The sequence below is a fragment of the Bos taurus genome, chromosome 10, assembly GCF_002263795.3.
Source record: "Bos taurus isolate L1 Dominette 01449 registration number 42190680 breed Hereford chromosome 10, ARS-UCD2.0, whole genome shotgun sequence".
Classification (NCBI taxonomy): domain Eukaryota; kingdom Metazoa; phylum Chordata; class Mammalia; order Artiodactyla; family Bovidae; genus Bos; species Bos taurus.
In genome coordinates, this window is record NC_037337.1 from 52,096,030 (window position 1) to 52,113,100 (window position 17,071).

General features: G+C 44.6%; 1 protein-coding gene across 2 annotated transcripts in view; it reads right to left on the bottom strand.

Annotated features, from left to right (window-relative positions):
* AQP9 (aquaporin 9) overlaps positions 1-17,071 on the bottom strand; it is a 48,141-nt gene that overhangs the window by 8,071 nt on the left and 22,999 nt on the right. For both annotated transcript variants that reach the window (NM_001205833.3, XM_015473144.3), the window contains exons 2-3: positions 9,062-9,188; positions 1,914-2,051 (exon numbers count right to left, since the gene is read on the bottom strand). In NM_001205833.3, the coding sequence (NP_001192762.2) occupies positions 1,914-2,051; positions 9,062-9,188 (265 nt within the window). The remainder of the gene's footprint in view (positions 1-1,913; positions 2,052-9,061; positions 9,189-17,071) is intronic.

Genomic DNA, 17,071 nt, shown 5'->3' on the forward strand with positions numbered 1-17,071 from the left:
TTCGTCTCATAGTATGGTAGTTTTAGAGATGCCCAGAGAGCTCCCACGGAGAAAGCAATGGCGCCCCACTCCAGTACTCTTGCCTGGAATATCCCATGGATGGAGGAGCCTTGTAGGCTGCAGTCCTTGAGGTCACTAAGAGTCGGACACGACTGAGCAACTTCACTTTCACTTTTCACTTTCATGCATTGGAGAAGGAAATGGCAACCCACTCCAGTGTTCTTGCCTGGAGAATCCCAGGGACGGGGAAGCCTAGTGGGCTGCCATCTATGGGGTTGCACAGAGTCAAACACGACTGAAGCGACTTAGCAGCAGCAGCAGCAGAGAGCTCCCAGGGTGACGGGTCAGAGAAAGAAAGCCCTGGCTGCCCTGGATGGTTCTCTCCACACTTGAGCCAAATCCTTATTCAGTGGGTCGTGGGAACCAGTTTTCTCTGAGGGGAATTGTTGGAATTTGCAAGATTGACTAAAGGCCAAAGTGAAGCTTAGACCTGCTCTAGGCAGAATCCATGATACCCAGAGGGTTCTCAGTAACCCTTAATACCAGTCCAGCATTTGAGGGCATCAAGTACAGTGAAGATGCCCTTAGAACAAGAGACACAGCAGACCCTGACATACCCAGTGTGGTCTAGGTTGTCCCAGACCCCCAGGCCTCTCCTGACCCAGCCTCTGACTCTCCAGGTTTCTGGTCTGATCTTGAGTTCTCCTTTTGTTTTCTTACACTCCATTTCTTAGGATAGTCTGCGGGAAGAGGTGCCTTTCCACAGGTACCTCTATTAGGCTTGGCTCATAAACTCTAGTTTCCTGAGTGTTCCAGCTTGAGAGTTATAAGGTATTGAGATTTACTTTGGGTTAGATAGAAGGAGATACTTTAACAGTTGATTTTATGGAACCCCAAGATGGGACCCCACTCCAGTGTTCTTGCCTGGAGAATCCCACTGACGGGGGAGCCTGGTGAGCTGCCGTCTATGGGGTCGCACAGAGATGGACACGACTGAAGGGACTTAGCAGCAGCAAGATTTTTTAGTTTGAAAGGGTTCTGAAGTCATCTAGTTCATTCCCTCATTTTCCAGAGGAGGAAACTGAGACCAATAAGGTCAGATGACTTATTGAAGCCACACAGCTACTTACTTAGTTCATATGGAACTAAAGTCTGGGTCTTCCATTGTCAGAACTTTGATTCCCCCAGGACTGCTGCCAAATGGAAGCCCTGGCTATTGGGCAAAAGGGAGATGGGGTTCCCTACCCACCCCATTTCTCTACTGTGTTCCTTCCCTCAAAGGCTTTGCTCCAAATTCCTTCTCTAAATATTTACTCATCATTCCTTTGAGAGAAGTCAATGGTTTCTCTCCCAGCCAATTCAGAGAAAGGTATGGAGAAGCCAGGGCCCTGTTGCTTCTTTGGCATTGTTTACACTGTAGTACTGGTTGGGTCTAAAGATAGAATTCCTTTATGTTCTCCCCTTCATTTAAGTTGTGATCGTTTTCATTAAGAGGCTTCATGAATGCACCCTGAGAATAATGTTGGCCCCATTAACTAGAACTTAGGACCCTTAGAAGGGCTTCCTTGGTAGCTCAGATGGCAGAGAATCCACCTGCAATACAGGAAACCCAGGTTTAATCCCTGGGCTGGGAAGATCCCCTGGAGAAAGGAATGGCAACCCACTCCAGTATTCTTGCCTAGAGAATTCCATGGACAGAGGAGCCTGGCGGGCTGCAGTCCATGGGGTTGCAAAGAGTTAGACACAACTGAGCAGCCAACACTTTCACTTTCATTCAGGACACTTAGAACTGCCTGTCAAGTGTGTGATAGACTGTGTCCTGTTCTTCCTATCTCACCTCTTCCTGCCAAGTAATCCTGAATTTCAGCTTACACTCAGCTGTCCCTAATCTCTGGACTTAGGGCCCTACTCACCATAGTAAATGCCGAAGAGGGTCGCAGCCCCTGCAAAGGCTCCCAAGAACTGGGCCCCCACATAAAAGGGGAATTTGAACCACTTCATCCGTCCAAAAAGACACAATGCAAAAGAAACAGCTGGGTTGATGTGGCCACCTGCAAAGAAGACAAGGTGGTTAAGAAAGCCAGAGGGCAGGCCAGGGAGAACTATTGTGAAGAAAAGCTTATCTAGGGACTGCAGGCAGAACTCAGTCTTCTAGGCAAGGAACCATATGTGAGGACACAGAGGGGTGTGTGTGTGTGAGAGTGGGGAGGAAGAGAGGACTATTAATCCTCATGGCATCATTAGATACTTTTCAGGAAGTTTAGCTTTCTCAAAGTCAAATTTACAAACAAACTTGTACTCAAATGGCTTATTTTCCATCTTTGTCTATTTATGTCTATCATTCTATCATCTCTCTCTACTGGGCTTTCAGTTCAGTTTAGTCGCTCAGTCGTATCCAACTCTTTGCAACCCCATGGACTGCAGCACACCAGGCCTCCCTGTCCATCACTAACTCCCAGAGCTTGCTCAAACTCATGTCCATCGAGTCAGTGATGCCATCCAACCATCTCATCCTCTGTCATCCCCTTCTCCTCCTGCCTTCAATCTTTCCCAGCATCAGTGTCTTTTCAAATGACTCAGTTCTTTGCATCAGGTGGCCAAAGTATTGGAGTTTCAGCTTCAGCATTAGTCCTTCCAATGAATATTCAGGACTGATTTCCTTTAGGATGGACTGGTTGGATCTCCAGGCTGTCACTCTCAAGAGTCTTCTCCAACACCACATCTCAAAAGCATCAATTCTTCAGTGTTCAGCTTTCTTTATAGTCCAACTCTCACATCCATACATGACTACTGGGAAAACCATAGCTTTGACTAGATGGACCTTTGTTGTCAAAGTAATGTCTCTGCTTTTTAATATATGTCTAGGTTAGTCATAGCTTTTCTTCCAAGCGTCTTTTAATTTCATGGCTTCAGTCACCATCTGCAGTGATTTTGGAGCCCAGAAAATGAAGTCTGTCCTTGTTTCCATTGTTTCCCCATCTATTGCCATGAAGTGATGGGACCAGAGGGGCCATGGTCTTTGTTTTTTGAATGTTGAGTTTTAAGCCAACTTTTTTACTCTCCTCTTTCACTTTCATCAAGAGGCTCTTTAGTTCTCCTTTGCTTTCTGCCATAAAGGTGGTGCGTCATCTGCATATCTGAGGTTATTGATATTTCTCCTGGCAATCTTGATTCCAGCTTGTGCTTCTTCCAGCCCAGCGTTTCTCATGATGTACTCTGTATAGAAGTTAAATAAGCAGGGTGACAATATACAGCCTTGACATATTCCTTTCTCAATTTGGAACCAGTCTGCTTTTCCATGTCTGGTTCTAACTGTTGCTTCTTAACCTGCATACAGATTTCTCAGGATGCAGGTAAGGGGGTCTGGTACTCCCATCTCTTTAAGAAGTTTCCACAGTTTGTTCTACTGGGCTTTGCCTATCTATAAATCAATAACCCCAAGATCAGATCAGATCAGTCGCTCAGTTGTGTCTGACTCTTTGCGACCCCATGAATCACAGCATGCCAGGCCTCCCTGTCCATCACCAACTCCCAGAGTTCACCGAGACTCATGTCCATCGAGTCAGTGATGCCATCCAGCCATCTCATCCTCTGTTGTCCCCTTCTTCTCCTGCCCTCAATCCCTCCCAGCATCAGAGTCTTTTCCAATGAGTCAACTCTTCGCATGAGGTAGCCAAAGTACTGGAGTTTCAGCTTTAGCATCAGTCCTTCCAAAGAAATCCCAGGGCTGATCTCCTTTAGAATGGACTGGTTGGATCTCCTTGCAGTCCAAGGGACTCTCAAGAGTCTTCTCCAACACCACAGTTCAAAAGCATCAATTCTTTGGCACTCAGCCTTCTTCACAGTCCAACTCTTACATCCATACCTGACCACAGGAAAAACCATAGCCTTGACTAGACGAACCTTTGTTGGCAAAGTAATGTCTCTGTTTTTGAATATGCTATCTAGGTTGGTCATAACTTTCCTTCCAAGGAGTAAGCGTCTTTTAATTTCATGGCTGCAGTCACCATCTGCGGTGAATAACCCCAAAGAGATTGATATAAACTGTTAGCTTCAGTATATTTTAAAATCAATATATTTATATAATATACTTAGTGGATTTAATTCTATATCTAGTAATTCCTAAGTCCCTGTCCAGAGGATATAGAAATAATATTAGGACTGAAAAAGAAACATGTCTTTAATGTCCCTCCCTTGGTGGGCTGTACCTCTCACTGAGGTAAGGGGCTCAGTTTATTTTGAGGTGGTCACAACATCTGAATGGATTCTCCGTAGTTTCTCTACATAGACAATGTATATCTCACACACAGAAATGGAATAACATTTCCTTCACTCCAACCTAAACTCTGACTCAAGAAATCATCCTCTTTGATTCTTATCCATTCGCAAGTTCAGGCAGAGGGCTTGTTCTGGGGGTAGGCTGATGCTATCCCCAGCTGACTTTCCTGTAGCAGCAACAACCACACATATTGAACACTTGTCAGATGCTATCATATGGATAATTACACGCACTTGATCCTCCTAAGAAACCGGTGAGATGGGTCCTACTCCAGTTAACTGGTGGGGAAACTGAGAAGTCAAGTAACAGTTTATGGTCACATGGTTAATAAGTGGTAGGTCTCAGATTCAAATCCAAGCTTATTTGAACTCTAGGGCCTATGTTCTATGTTTTTACTTTTCTAGGTTTTCTTTACCAAGTTTATAAAGGTTTTCTCTGCCTTAGACAGCAGGTGAAAATATTTCAAAAGTCGTCTTTGAACATATGGGCTTGATTCCTAGGGATGAAGGACACACGTGTGAAGAGTACAGATGACATTTAGTGTGTGTGTTAGGGGGATTAGAGTGACTGTCAGTGTAACCACACTGAAATGTGGACCTCTGGGTTATGGGAATAGCTATAAACAAAGCAGTGATAATGATGATGGTGATGATGACACTTTGCCATTTGACTCCACACACAACCTATTGATAAGCTTTGTTTTTGGAAGCCTCCCTCCTCTCATTGCCTCCAGGAAGAAAGTTGTGCTTTTCCTGAATCTCTAAGCCAAGGTGGGCTTGCAGTGGGGAGGGATTCTGACTGCTGGCTAAACTATGAGGGCCCTGTCTTCACCTGACTCTGCCCCTCAGGGGCTCATATGAACAAGAAAATGTCAATGCATCAAAGCACAGGTGACTTCCTGAAGACTTACACATGCATCACATCTTTTGTTTTGCTTTTAAATCTAAGAGAGTCATAATTCTGGAGACTGGCAAGAGTACCGCTTACTAGGAAGCTGGAAACAGGGCTTAGAAGAGGGGGCCACACAGGGCAGGGGAAAAGGTCCTGGAGCCAGCCCTGTTTCTCTTTTCCAGAGGCTAGTTGGAGGATCACCGCCACCCAGCCAGCCTGGAGGGAGCCAGTGTGAAAGGACCCGGGGACATAAGAAATCACCTCCAATCAAAAATATCTCCCCTCAGATGAGTCCGCCAATGGGAGAGTTATTATTTACCAAGCTCCTCTTCCAAAATAAAACTTGCTGTAGGTTTAAAGCATAAAAGATTTATGCTTTTAGTCTCTCAAAAGCACTCTGAGGCCAGAACTATTATTCACCTTGAGCTTCCCATACCAAAAGGCACTTAGTAGGTGTTCAAGATATGAACGTTGGGGATATAAATAGCCAGAGGTCTTTATTGAGATAGCTCAGGCTACAAAGATCTACAGAGGGAAAGCTGTTTGGGGGTCAGAGAGGGTGTGTCTGGGAGGGCGCTTTGCAAAGCATTGAGGAGAGTTTCTCTTTGCAGAGATGTGTGATCACTCGGCTCACCCCTACCTGAAAGACAAAAAAAACAGAGCAGCACTGCGGAAGAAACAGGAGTGTTACAGTTGGAGAGGGCCACGCTCATATCTTGGCCCTGTCGAAGTGGCTGTGATGATCAGATTATCCACATAAAGACCCGGATGGATGGAGCTGAAGCCCAGGAGGAGGCCTGAGATGAAAACCTTACATGAGCAAGGTGATCAGGTTCAGGGTTCTGTCCTAGACGAGTCCCCTTCTCCCTGCCACCCGCAGACAACTCTATGATGGAGATAATCCTACTATTTTAGCTCTCATTAAGCAATCTTGCTTTTTTCTGGAGATTTTTATTGCCTATAAAATGCTGCATCAGAAACAGCTGCCCTGATCTAGGTACAAGTCAGCAGAGCAAATGCTGAGTGTGGGGTGGTGCATAATCAAGGCATTGCGAGTTCTGATTGGCCAGACTGGATTGCCAGACTCCTGGCAAGCTCACAAGGGAGCAGGGTAGGTGACTCCTGTGCAGAGAAGTAACGCTTTATGTTCCAAAACCAGAGGTCAGCTGACCTTCCCAGTCTGGACCACAAAGTGGGGTCCCATTTATGTTTATGCCTAATATACATTGGTTATTTTGGGAATTCCCAAAGAGGGCCTCACAAGTGTCCACAAATCAGTATGTTGGTTGCAGCCACTATGAGAGAATCACCACCGCACCCCCCCCCCCCCCCATCTTCCTCTCCTATTCCCGGGCTGTTAAAGCCAATACTGAGTCTGCACTGATGTCATCACTGGGCCAGGGTGTTATCTGTGCCTGTTTCCCCCATTTCCCTGGGAGCCTGAATAGTGCTTAGTTCCAAACAGAGATGGGAAATAAGCTCCCTTTCCCCAGCTCAACACTGCCATCCCAGGTGGCTCAATGGCAAAGAATCTGCCTGCCAATGCAGAAGACATGGGTTCAATCCCTGGGTCAGGAAGATCCCCTGGAGAAGGAAAGAGCAACCCACTCAATATTCTTGCCTGGAGAATTCCATGGACAGAGGAGCCTGGCGGGCTATAGTCCATCGAGTTGCAAAGAGTTGGACACGACCTGGTGACTAAACAACAGCAATAGCTGCCTTCTATTAGCCAGGCTCAGAAACTGTTCTTGCATTTGGGGATCTCACAGTCTCTGAAATCTCTGAAATCACAAATCTCTGAAATCTCTGATCTCACAAATCTCTGAAACAATTTGGACAGCTCCCAAGCCTTGCTCAGGAACAGCCCTTCATGAAAACAGTCCGCTTACTCCTCTGAGTGCAGGGGCTTAACCAACCCCAGGCTAAAGGCCAGATGGGAAGACCTCACACCATCTTTCACTCCCTCTTCTCCTTCCTGCTGGTCTCTGCCCCTTTTCCTCCCATGATAACTCCAAATATATCAGTGTATGCAAACAGACATTGACAGCGGTGGTGGTGAAGTGTCAGCTACATTGGTAAGGTCTGGGACCAGTTTATCCTAAGTAAATATTTGATGATATTCAATTCAAGGAGTTATGTAGGTGAAATATGGCAAAACCACATCTCCACCTTTAAAAAGTAGCTGAGAATATGCCTACATTTATATTGCATGGTTTGTGGAAACCACACTTGTCTGAATGCAGTTGGGAGGGTGTGGGGAGAGGCAATGGAGCATTCTGCATGCTTGTTTGAAGGCAAGAAGGTATTCTGTCTCTGGTGTCAAGGCCTGCACTGTCATCTAGCCTTGGCCCATTCAGGGTGGCCCCTTGGTTATTTTTGCATCTTGGGTAGGCAGTAGAGTGTGGGGATCACAGCAAAGGCTCAGCATGAGTTTGAACAGAAACACTGCTCCTACTTAACAAACCACATACATGGGAATCTGTAACCTGGACTGCCTTAGGATCTGAGTGCCCCTATGATACGGAAAGGCTGCCAGCCAGCAAACGACTGTTCCGAGTACCCAGTCCCCGGAGGCTCTGAGGGGGTCTGGGCAGTCATTCTTCAGTGCTACAGTGGCAGTGCTTGTCACCAGTCCAGCCAACTCACCTGCAGGATCCTCCCCTGGACCGTCCTGCCCTGTACTGGACCTGTACAGCCCTGTCTAAACTGCCTTTCCCATGATAGATCATTGGAAGTGTTGTTTAGTAATTGGGACCTATGCTTTGCTGTCTCATGGACCTGGGCCAAATCTTTGATTTGCCTTTTTACCAGCTGTGGGATGTCTGGAAATTAATTTAACCCCTTGGGGGCTTCCCAGATGACACAGTGGTAAAGAATCTGCCTGCCATTGCAGGACACACAAGAGACACAGGTTCAATCCCTGGGTCAAGAAGATCCCCTGGAGTAGGAAATGGCAACCTGTTCCAGTATTCTTGTCTGGGGAATCCCATGAACAGAGGAGCCTGGTGGGCTATATATAGTCCATGGGGTTGCAAAGACATGACTGAGCACAAACCCAAAGCAAAAAGCAAAAATCTTCAGGCCTCCAGTTTTCTCTGTAGAATGGACAGTAATACCTGCCTCAGAGTGCTGCTGCAGAAGAGAGAGGAGGTGTTACAGAAGAGAGAGGAGATAAATAGTATACAGCACCCCATACAGTGCCCAGCACACCGGGGTCCCCATCTTCCCTTATCACCAACAGTCTTACCTTAGTGTTCTGAGTCCCCAAGACAAGGCTGCTAAAGATTCCACAATCTTTGGGAAGTGGATCATTTTCACACTTCCTTCCTAAGGTCCCAGGCTGCATTGAGTATCATTTCATTTTGCTTCTCAGAACCTCAAGAATTGCTTTTAATTAGTCTACCACTCAGGGCAGGTTGGACCAAGACCTCTTAATTAGCCCTGCACCTCCATGAAAGTACCAGCTACTTTGCAAATGGCCCAGGGCTCTCTGTGATTGCTCGGATAAAGGTCTGGGGAACTGCCTCTGTTGGAGTGATCTTCACGGGCCATTCACAGAATATCTGGGAAGTGGTTTTCAAGCGTAAGATGGAGCTTATAAAAGAATGTATTGACAGGCGAAGAATACGATTCAGTGGCTGGATTTAGGAATCAGTCAGTTCTGAGTTCCAGCCCTCATCTCTGTCTCTTGCTGCAGGTTGACAAAGCGGCAGGTCACTTAGCATTTATTTGCTGGCCGTTTAAAATTGGTCATTTATAAAAATAGAATCAAAGATATTCTTGCAGGACTGCTGAGGTCTAAAACAGTTAAGGTATGTAAAGCACCCAGAACAGTGATAGTACACTGGGATGGCTGGGTTAGTAGTGGTTGTCATTGTTTCTGGTACTTACCAGAGACACCTGCACTCACATAAATGGCCATTGCAACTGCCATTGAAAATCCAGTATTGATAGTGATGATTCCTCCAAAGTGTCCTCGACTGAGAACAGCTTGGGCAACAGAACCACATCCAAGGACCTGGAATGAGAGGAAACTCAACAAGTGAGTGAAGATGGCCACCATCAAAGACAATGGGAAGTCACAGTAACAAGAAGCATTTTTCAAGCACATTCACAAACCAGGCTGCCACAGGCCTCATATAAATCAGCTTATAATCTTCCAACTGTGCGCAGGTAGCAAAATGCTGGTCCCGAGGCTGCATCTGGATTATGGATGAGTTTTGTTAGGCCTTCATAGTGTTAAACTTTTTAATGAATCTATAAATTGGGTAATTTGGTAATCATTTCATTATACATAAATATCTAATCATTATAAAACTGAAACTATGGACTTCCCTGGTGGCTCAGATGGTAAAGCATCTGCCTACAATGCGGGATACCTGGGTTCAGTCCCTGGGTCAGGAAGATCTCCTGGAGAAGGAAATGGTAACCCACTCCAGTATTCTTGCCTGGAAAATCCCATGGACCAAGAAGCCTGGTAGGCTACAGGCCATGGGGTCGCAAAGAGTCAGACATGACTGAGCAACTTCACTTTTACTTTCTTTCACTTTTGTATGTCAATTATACTTCAAAAAGAAAGGGCGAGAGGAAGGGAGGGTAGAAGTTGTGGAAAGAAAGGAATGTTTGATGAGGGAGGTTTATTGGGAAAGATGAAACAGTTGCATAAATTTCAACAGGACAACACACAACCATTGGCCATCCTCATGCTGTGGTTTAAAGAGCCAGTGTGGTCCTGAAGGAATGTCTGGGGCTGTAGGATCATTAGATCATTGCTCCTAGATGTCAAATAGACAAATTTTTTTTGGAATACAGATCCCAGTTTGGGTTTCTTAACTAAAGAATAGCACCAACTGGAGGGAGGACTCAGCATCAAGTAATGGATATGATTTGAGGGTATGTGAAGCAAGATGAGAAAACCAGACCACCTGACCTGCCTCTTGAAAAACTTATATGCAGGTCAGGAAGCAACAGTTAGAACTGGACATGGAACAACAGACTGGTTCCAAATAGGAAAAGGAGTACGTCAAGGCTGTATATTGTCACCCTGCTTATTTAACTTATATGCAGAGTATATCATGAGAAACGCTGGACTGGAAGAAACCCAAGCTGGAACCAAGATTGCTGGGAGAAATATCAGTAACCTCAGATATGCAGATGACACCACCCTTATGGCAGAAAGTAAAGAAGAACTAAAAAGCCTCTTGATGAAAGTGAAAGTGGAGAGTGAAAAAGTTGGCCTAAAGCTCAACATTCAGAAAATGAAGATCATGGCATCTGGTCCCATCACTTCATGGGAAATAGATGGGGAAACTGTGGAAACAGTGTCAGACTTTATTTTTGGGGGCTCTAAAATCACTGCAGATGGTGACTGCAGCCATGAAATTAAAAGATGCTTACTCCTTGGAAGGAAAGTTATGACCAACCTAGATAGCATATTCAAAAGCAGCAACATTACTTTGCCAACAAAGGTCTGTCTAGTCAAGGCTATGGTTTTTCCAGTGGTCATCTATGGATGTGAGAGTTGGACTGTGAAGAAAGCTGAGCGCCGAAGAATTGATGCTTTTGAACTGTGGTGTTGGAGAAGACTCTTGAGAGTCCCTTGGACTGCAAGGAGATCCCACCAGTCCATTCTGAAGGAGATCAGCCCTGGGATTTCTTTGGAAGGAATGATGCTAAAGCTGAAACTGCAATACTTTGGCCACCTCATGCGAAGAGTTGACTCATTGGAAAAGACTGATGCTGGGAGGGATTGGGGGCAGGAGGAGAAGGGGACGACAGAGGATGAGATGACTGGATGGCATCACTGACTCGATGGACGTGAGTCTGAGTGGACTCCGGGAGTTGGTGATGGACAGGGAGGCCTGGCGTGCTGTGATTCATGGGGTCCCAAAGAGTCAGACACGACTGAGCGACTGAACTGAAACTGAAGCAAGTTTTCAGAAACAAATGTATTCAAGGAACAAGAGACGAAGAATAGGAAGGCTTCTTATCAGGATGATAATAACCAACTTCGGTGTCTCTTCACAAAAGGATGAGAAGGGAACTCTGAACCTGAAATAAGAGAGGATGCACATCAACCATTTCCTGATAGTGATGAATTAATTCTAAATAGCTCCCTTGGGGCTCATTTGTGAAGTCCTTTAAAGAAATATGATTTACAAACAAGGGATGTTTAACACATATAGAATGGTTTTGTTTTACTCCTCCCTGAAGGCAGAGAAATTACCTAGATGATCTTTTAACATCCCCTCCAGTCCCTGATTCTAAGATATATCAACTTAACTCTAACTGGTGGACAGTAGGGAGAAGGAGGACCTGCCATCTGGAGGGATGCACCAGGGCTGCACATCACAGGCACGGGGCTGTCTCTGATGTTAATCACAGATCTGGCTCCAGACCCTGTACTGAGAGCCAAGTTAAGTTGTAGCAGGAACATGGTTCCCTTTCCCTATTTTAAGAAATGAAATATTCCCCTGAGTCCATCTCACAGCCTACCAATTCCACCTAGACTTGACATTCGTTTTTCTAGAATCCTTATCTGTTATAATAAATGTCAGAATTAAAACCACACTGCTGTCTTTCTTTTTAATTTAAGATCAATTAAATGCCCTAAGTACAACTTCCAAGCTAACTATCATTTAGGCAGCCTTTCCTGAAAAGAGGCAAAAAACAAAACAAAACATTCCTGATAGCTTAGAAGACCTGATTTAGACAACCCGGGTAAGGAGAGACACACTCAAACACGGGCCAGTCCTGAGCTATTAACACTTTCCAAATAAACTTCTTCCTTCTTTTATAGTGTGATATTCATAGACTTGTGATATTCTACAGGGGGTGTAAAAGCTTTAAAAGGTCTGAGTGGACCTGGAGAGGCTTCTGTTCTGTCAAACTTCATTGTGATTAATACTGTCCTCTTCCAACCTAGATGCTGAAATTGCTTTTTTGTTCTTTTCTAGGGAGGATAACTGATGGCATCACCGACTCAATGGACATGAGTTTGAGCAAGCTCCAGGAGTGTGTGATAGACAGGGAAGCCTGGCGTGCTGCAGTCCATGGGGGTCACAAAGAGTCAGACACTACTGAGCACTGAACAAAACTGAACTGATGCTGTGCACTGCAGGAAATGAGCAGGAGGAGAAATAAACAAGGTAAGCACTTCAGTTTGCCTAGTCTGAAATTACTATTCAGAAGATTTCAGCCCATGTTGACATCATTTCTTCCTAATTTTTAAATACTCTTACTATAGCCTGAAAATTAATAAGGCAGACCAGTAATTGCCTGCTAGGATCTTTTCTTGCCTGCTTCCTCTCTCCTGCATTCACAGCACCAGGGAAGTAGACCTTGGATATCCTGATGTTATCATACTCTGATCACTAGGGAATTGGTCACTCACCCTTGTTTCCTTCTTCTGTGTGCCCACTGTAATTTTCTTCTTTAAAAAAATGAGAGCACTGTCATTTATAGTATTACTGATAGAACTTCCAACATGATTCCATGCTCTAACCATTAAGAACTGCCTTATTGTTCCCCTTCTTAGACACAGAAAGAGACATGCTGTCTCAATTTCTTTGGTCTTCGCTATCAAGAAATCTTTTTTGGACTCATCACTCTTTCGTAGTCTTCTCACTAAACCTAATCTTTTCTCTGTGTAATTCATTTGTACTGTCCCTACTGAACAATTTGTGTTTAGCTGTTTTCCAAGTGCCTGATCCTGATTTCCTTATCTAGAAAACAATCTCTTAGATTCCTTTGCATACCAACAGGCGATAGTATGCTCAGTTCAGTTCAGTCGCTCCGTTGTGTCCGACTCTTTGTGACCCCATGAATCGCAGCATGCCAGGCCTCCCTGTCCATCACCAACTCCCGGAATTTACTCAAACTCACATCCATCGAGTCCGTGATGCCATCCAGCCATCTCATCCTCTGTCTTCCCCTTCTCCTCCTGCCCCCAATCCCTCCCAGCATCAGCATCTTTTCCAATGAGTCAACTCTTTGCATGAGGTGGCCAAAGTACTGGAGTTTTAGATTCAGCATCAGTCGTTCTAATGAACACCCAGGACTGATCTCCTTTAGAATGGACAAGTTGGATCTCCTTGCAGTCCAAGGGACTCTCAAGAGTCTTCTCCAACACCACAGTTCAAAAGCATCAATTCTTCGGCCCTCAGCTTTCTTCACAGTCCAACTCTCACATTCATACATGACCACTGGAAAAACCATAGCGTTGACTAGATGGACCTTTGTTGGAAAGTAATGTCTCTGGTTTTTAGTATGCTATCTAGGTTGGTCATAACTTTCCTTCCAAGGAGTAAGCATCCTTTAATTTCATGGGTGTGAATGAAGCCTGCAAATCACTGCACCATCTGTAGTGGTTTTGGAGCCCCAAAAAATAAAGTCTGACACTGTTTCTACTGTTTCCCCATCTATTTCCCGTGAAGTGATGGGACCAGATGCCATAATCTTAGTTTTCTGAATGTTGAGCTTTAGGCCAACTTTTTCACTCTCCTCTTTCACTTTCATCAGGAGGCTCTTTAGTTCCTCTTCACTTTCTGCCATAAGGGTGGTGTCATCTGCATATCTGAGGTTATTGATATTTCTCCCAGATATCTTGATTCCAGCTTGTGCTTCTTCCAGCCCAGTGTTTCTCATGATGTACTCTGCATAGAAGTTAAATAAGCAGGGTGGCGATATACAGCCTTGAAGTACTCCTTTTCCTATTTGGAACCAGTCTGTTGGTCCATGTCGAGTTCTAACTGTTGCTTCCTGACCTGCATACAGGTTTCTCAAGAGGCAGGTCAGGTGGTCTGGTATTCCCATCTTGTTAAGAATTTTCCACAGTTGATTGTGACCCACACAGTCAAAGGCTTTGGCATAGTCAATAAAGCAGAAATAGATGTTTTTCTGGAACTCTCTTGCTTTTTCCATGATCCAGCAGATGTTGGCAATTTGGTCTCTGGTTCCTCTGCCTTTTCTAAAACCAGCTTGAACATCTGGAAGTTTATGGTTCACGTATTGCTGAAGCCTGGCTTGGAGAATTTTGAGCATTACTTTACTAGTGTGTGAGATGAGTGCAATTGTGTGGTAGTTTGAGCATTCTTTGGCATTGCCTTTCTTTGGGATTGGAATGAAAACTGACCTTTTCTAGTCCTGTGGCCACTGCTGAGTTTTCCAAATTTTCTGGCATATTGAGTGCAGCACTTTCACAGCATCATCTTTCAGGATTTGAAATAGCTCAACTGGAATTCCATCACCTCCACTAGCTTTGTTTGTAGTGATGCTTTCTAAGGCCTGCTTGACTTCACATTCCAGGATGTCTGGCTCTAGTTGAGTGATCACACCATCGTGATTATCTGGGTCATGAAGCTCTTTTTTGTACAGTTCTTCTGTGTATTCTTTCCACCTCTTCTTAATATCTTCTGCTTCTGTTAGGTCCATACCATTTCTGACCCTTATCGAGCCCATCTTTGCATGAAATGTTCCCTTGGTATCTCTAATTTTCTTGAAGACATCTGTAGTCTTTCCCATTCTGTTGTTTTCCTCTATTTCTTTGCATTGATTGCTGAGGAAGGCTTTCTTATCTCTTCTTGCTATTCTTTGGAACTCTGCATTCAGATGCTTATATCTTTCTTTTTCTCCCTTGCTTTTCACTTCTCTTCTTTTCACAGCTATTTGTAAGGCCTCCTCAGGCAGCCATTTTGCTTTTTTGCATTTCTTTTTCTTGGGGATGGTCTTGATCCCTGTCTCCTGTACAATGTCATGAACCTCAGTCCATAGTTCATCAGGCACTCTGTCTATCAGATCTAGTCCCTTAAATCTATTTCTCACTTCCACTGTATAATCGTAAGTGATTTGATTCAGGTTATACCTGAATGGTCTAGTGGTTTTCCCTACTTTCTTCAATTTAAGTCTAAATTTGGCAATAAGGAGTTCATGATCTGAGCCACAGTCAGCTCCTGGTCTTGTTTTTGCTGACTGTATACAGCTCTCCATCTTTGGCTGCAAAGAATATAATCAATCTGATTTTTGTGTTGACCATCTGGTGATGTCCATGTGTAGAGTCTTCTCTTGTGTTGTTGGAAGAGGGTGTTTGCTATGACCAGTGCGTTCTCTTGGCCAAACTCTATTAGCCTTTGCCCTGCTTCATTCTGTACTCCAAGGCCAAATTTGCCTGTTACCCCAGGTGTTTCTTGACTTCCTACTTTTGCATTCCAGTCCCCTATAATGAAAAGGACATCTTTTTGGGGTGTTAGTTCTAAAAGGTCTTGTAGGTCTTCATAGAACAGTTTAACTTCAGCTTCTTCAGCATCACTGGCTGGGGCATAGGCTTGGATCACTGTGATATTGAATGGTTTGCCTTGGAGACGAACAGGGATCATTCTGTCGTTTTTGAGATTGCATCCAAGTACTGCATTTTGGACTCTCTTGTTGACTGTGATGGCTACTCCATTTCTTCTAAGGGATTCCTACCCACAGTAGTAGATATAATGGTCATCTGAGTTAAACTCACCCATTCCAGTCCATTTTAGTTCGCTGATTCCTAGAATGTCGATGTTCACTCTTGTCATCTCCTGTTTGACCACTTCCAATTTGCCTTGATTCATGGACCTGACATTCCAGGTTCCTATGCAAAATTGCTCTTTACAGCATCGGACCTTGTTTCTATCACCAGTCACATCCACAACTGGGTATTGTTTTTGCTTTGGCTCCATCCCTTCATTCTTTCTGGAGTTATTTCTCCACTGATCTCCAGTAGTGTATTGGGCACTTACCGACCTGGGGAGTTCCTCTTTCAGTATCCTATCATTTTGCCTTTTCATACTGTTCATGGGGTTCTCAAGGCAAGACTACTGAAGTGGTTTGCCATTCCCTTCTCCAGTGGACCACATTCTGTCAGTATGCTAATCTGTTCTGTTTCCTTGGTTGGTGTGTTTCCTAAGTCTACCACCACTCCTTCTGTGCCTGCCATCCACAGACCTCCACTGTCTCTTCTATCTTCATGCCAGGATCCAGCACCTACTTTCTCCAGAAGACTTAGAAAATCACAAAACCATGTAGGGGAGGGAGGGTATTACAAAGCCATGGATCTAGTCTTCACTGTGCTGCCCAAAATCCTCTTTCATATTCTCCCAATTCTTTCACCAAACCTTCTCTTCTCTCATTAGCCCAAGGTACCCAATTCCCTTTCTGAAAATAATACCTCCTTTTACTTGACTCAGAACCTGTTAAGTGGTCTTGAAGATCAATGGAAATTCAGAACATCACATAAACATTGCATTCCAGTTATTCAGTGATATGTAACTATTCCCAAACTTAGTGGTTTAAAATGGCAATGTTTATTTTGCTTGTGAATCTGTCATTTGGGCAAAGTTTGGTAGAGCATCTTATTTCTGCTCCAGTTGGTATCAGATGTGATGATTCAAAACTTGAAGGACTGGAATTATCTGAAAGCTCACTTAGTCACATGCCTAGAGGTTGATGTCAGCAGGCAACTGATGCCTCACCTGGGATGGTGGCCAATACACCTACACGCGGCCTCTGTGTGGCTTAGCCAGGTTCCAGGGGGTGAGCACGGTATAGCCTCCAGAGCCTGCATTCTTAATCCCTGCATTATGCCACCTCTCAGCCATGATTGTGTTGCTTCTGAATTCGATAGCACACAAACTACAACATCTTAAATAACCATTGACCTGGCCCATGTTGGTTGCCTTTAGTGACAGGGAGCTTATTACCACATCGGGTAGCTTGTTCTATGTATTTTTGGTGTTCCAGTGGCTGGGGAGCCCTTCCTTCCAGGAAGTTGTAGTCTTTTATCTGGTAACTTCTGTTCATTAGCTCCTGGCTTAGTCTTGGGACCTCAGAGAAGAAGCATCTTTTACACACCAGGCATTCCCCTAAGTGGAGAGA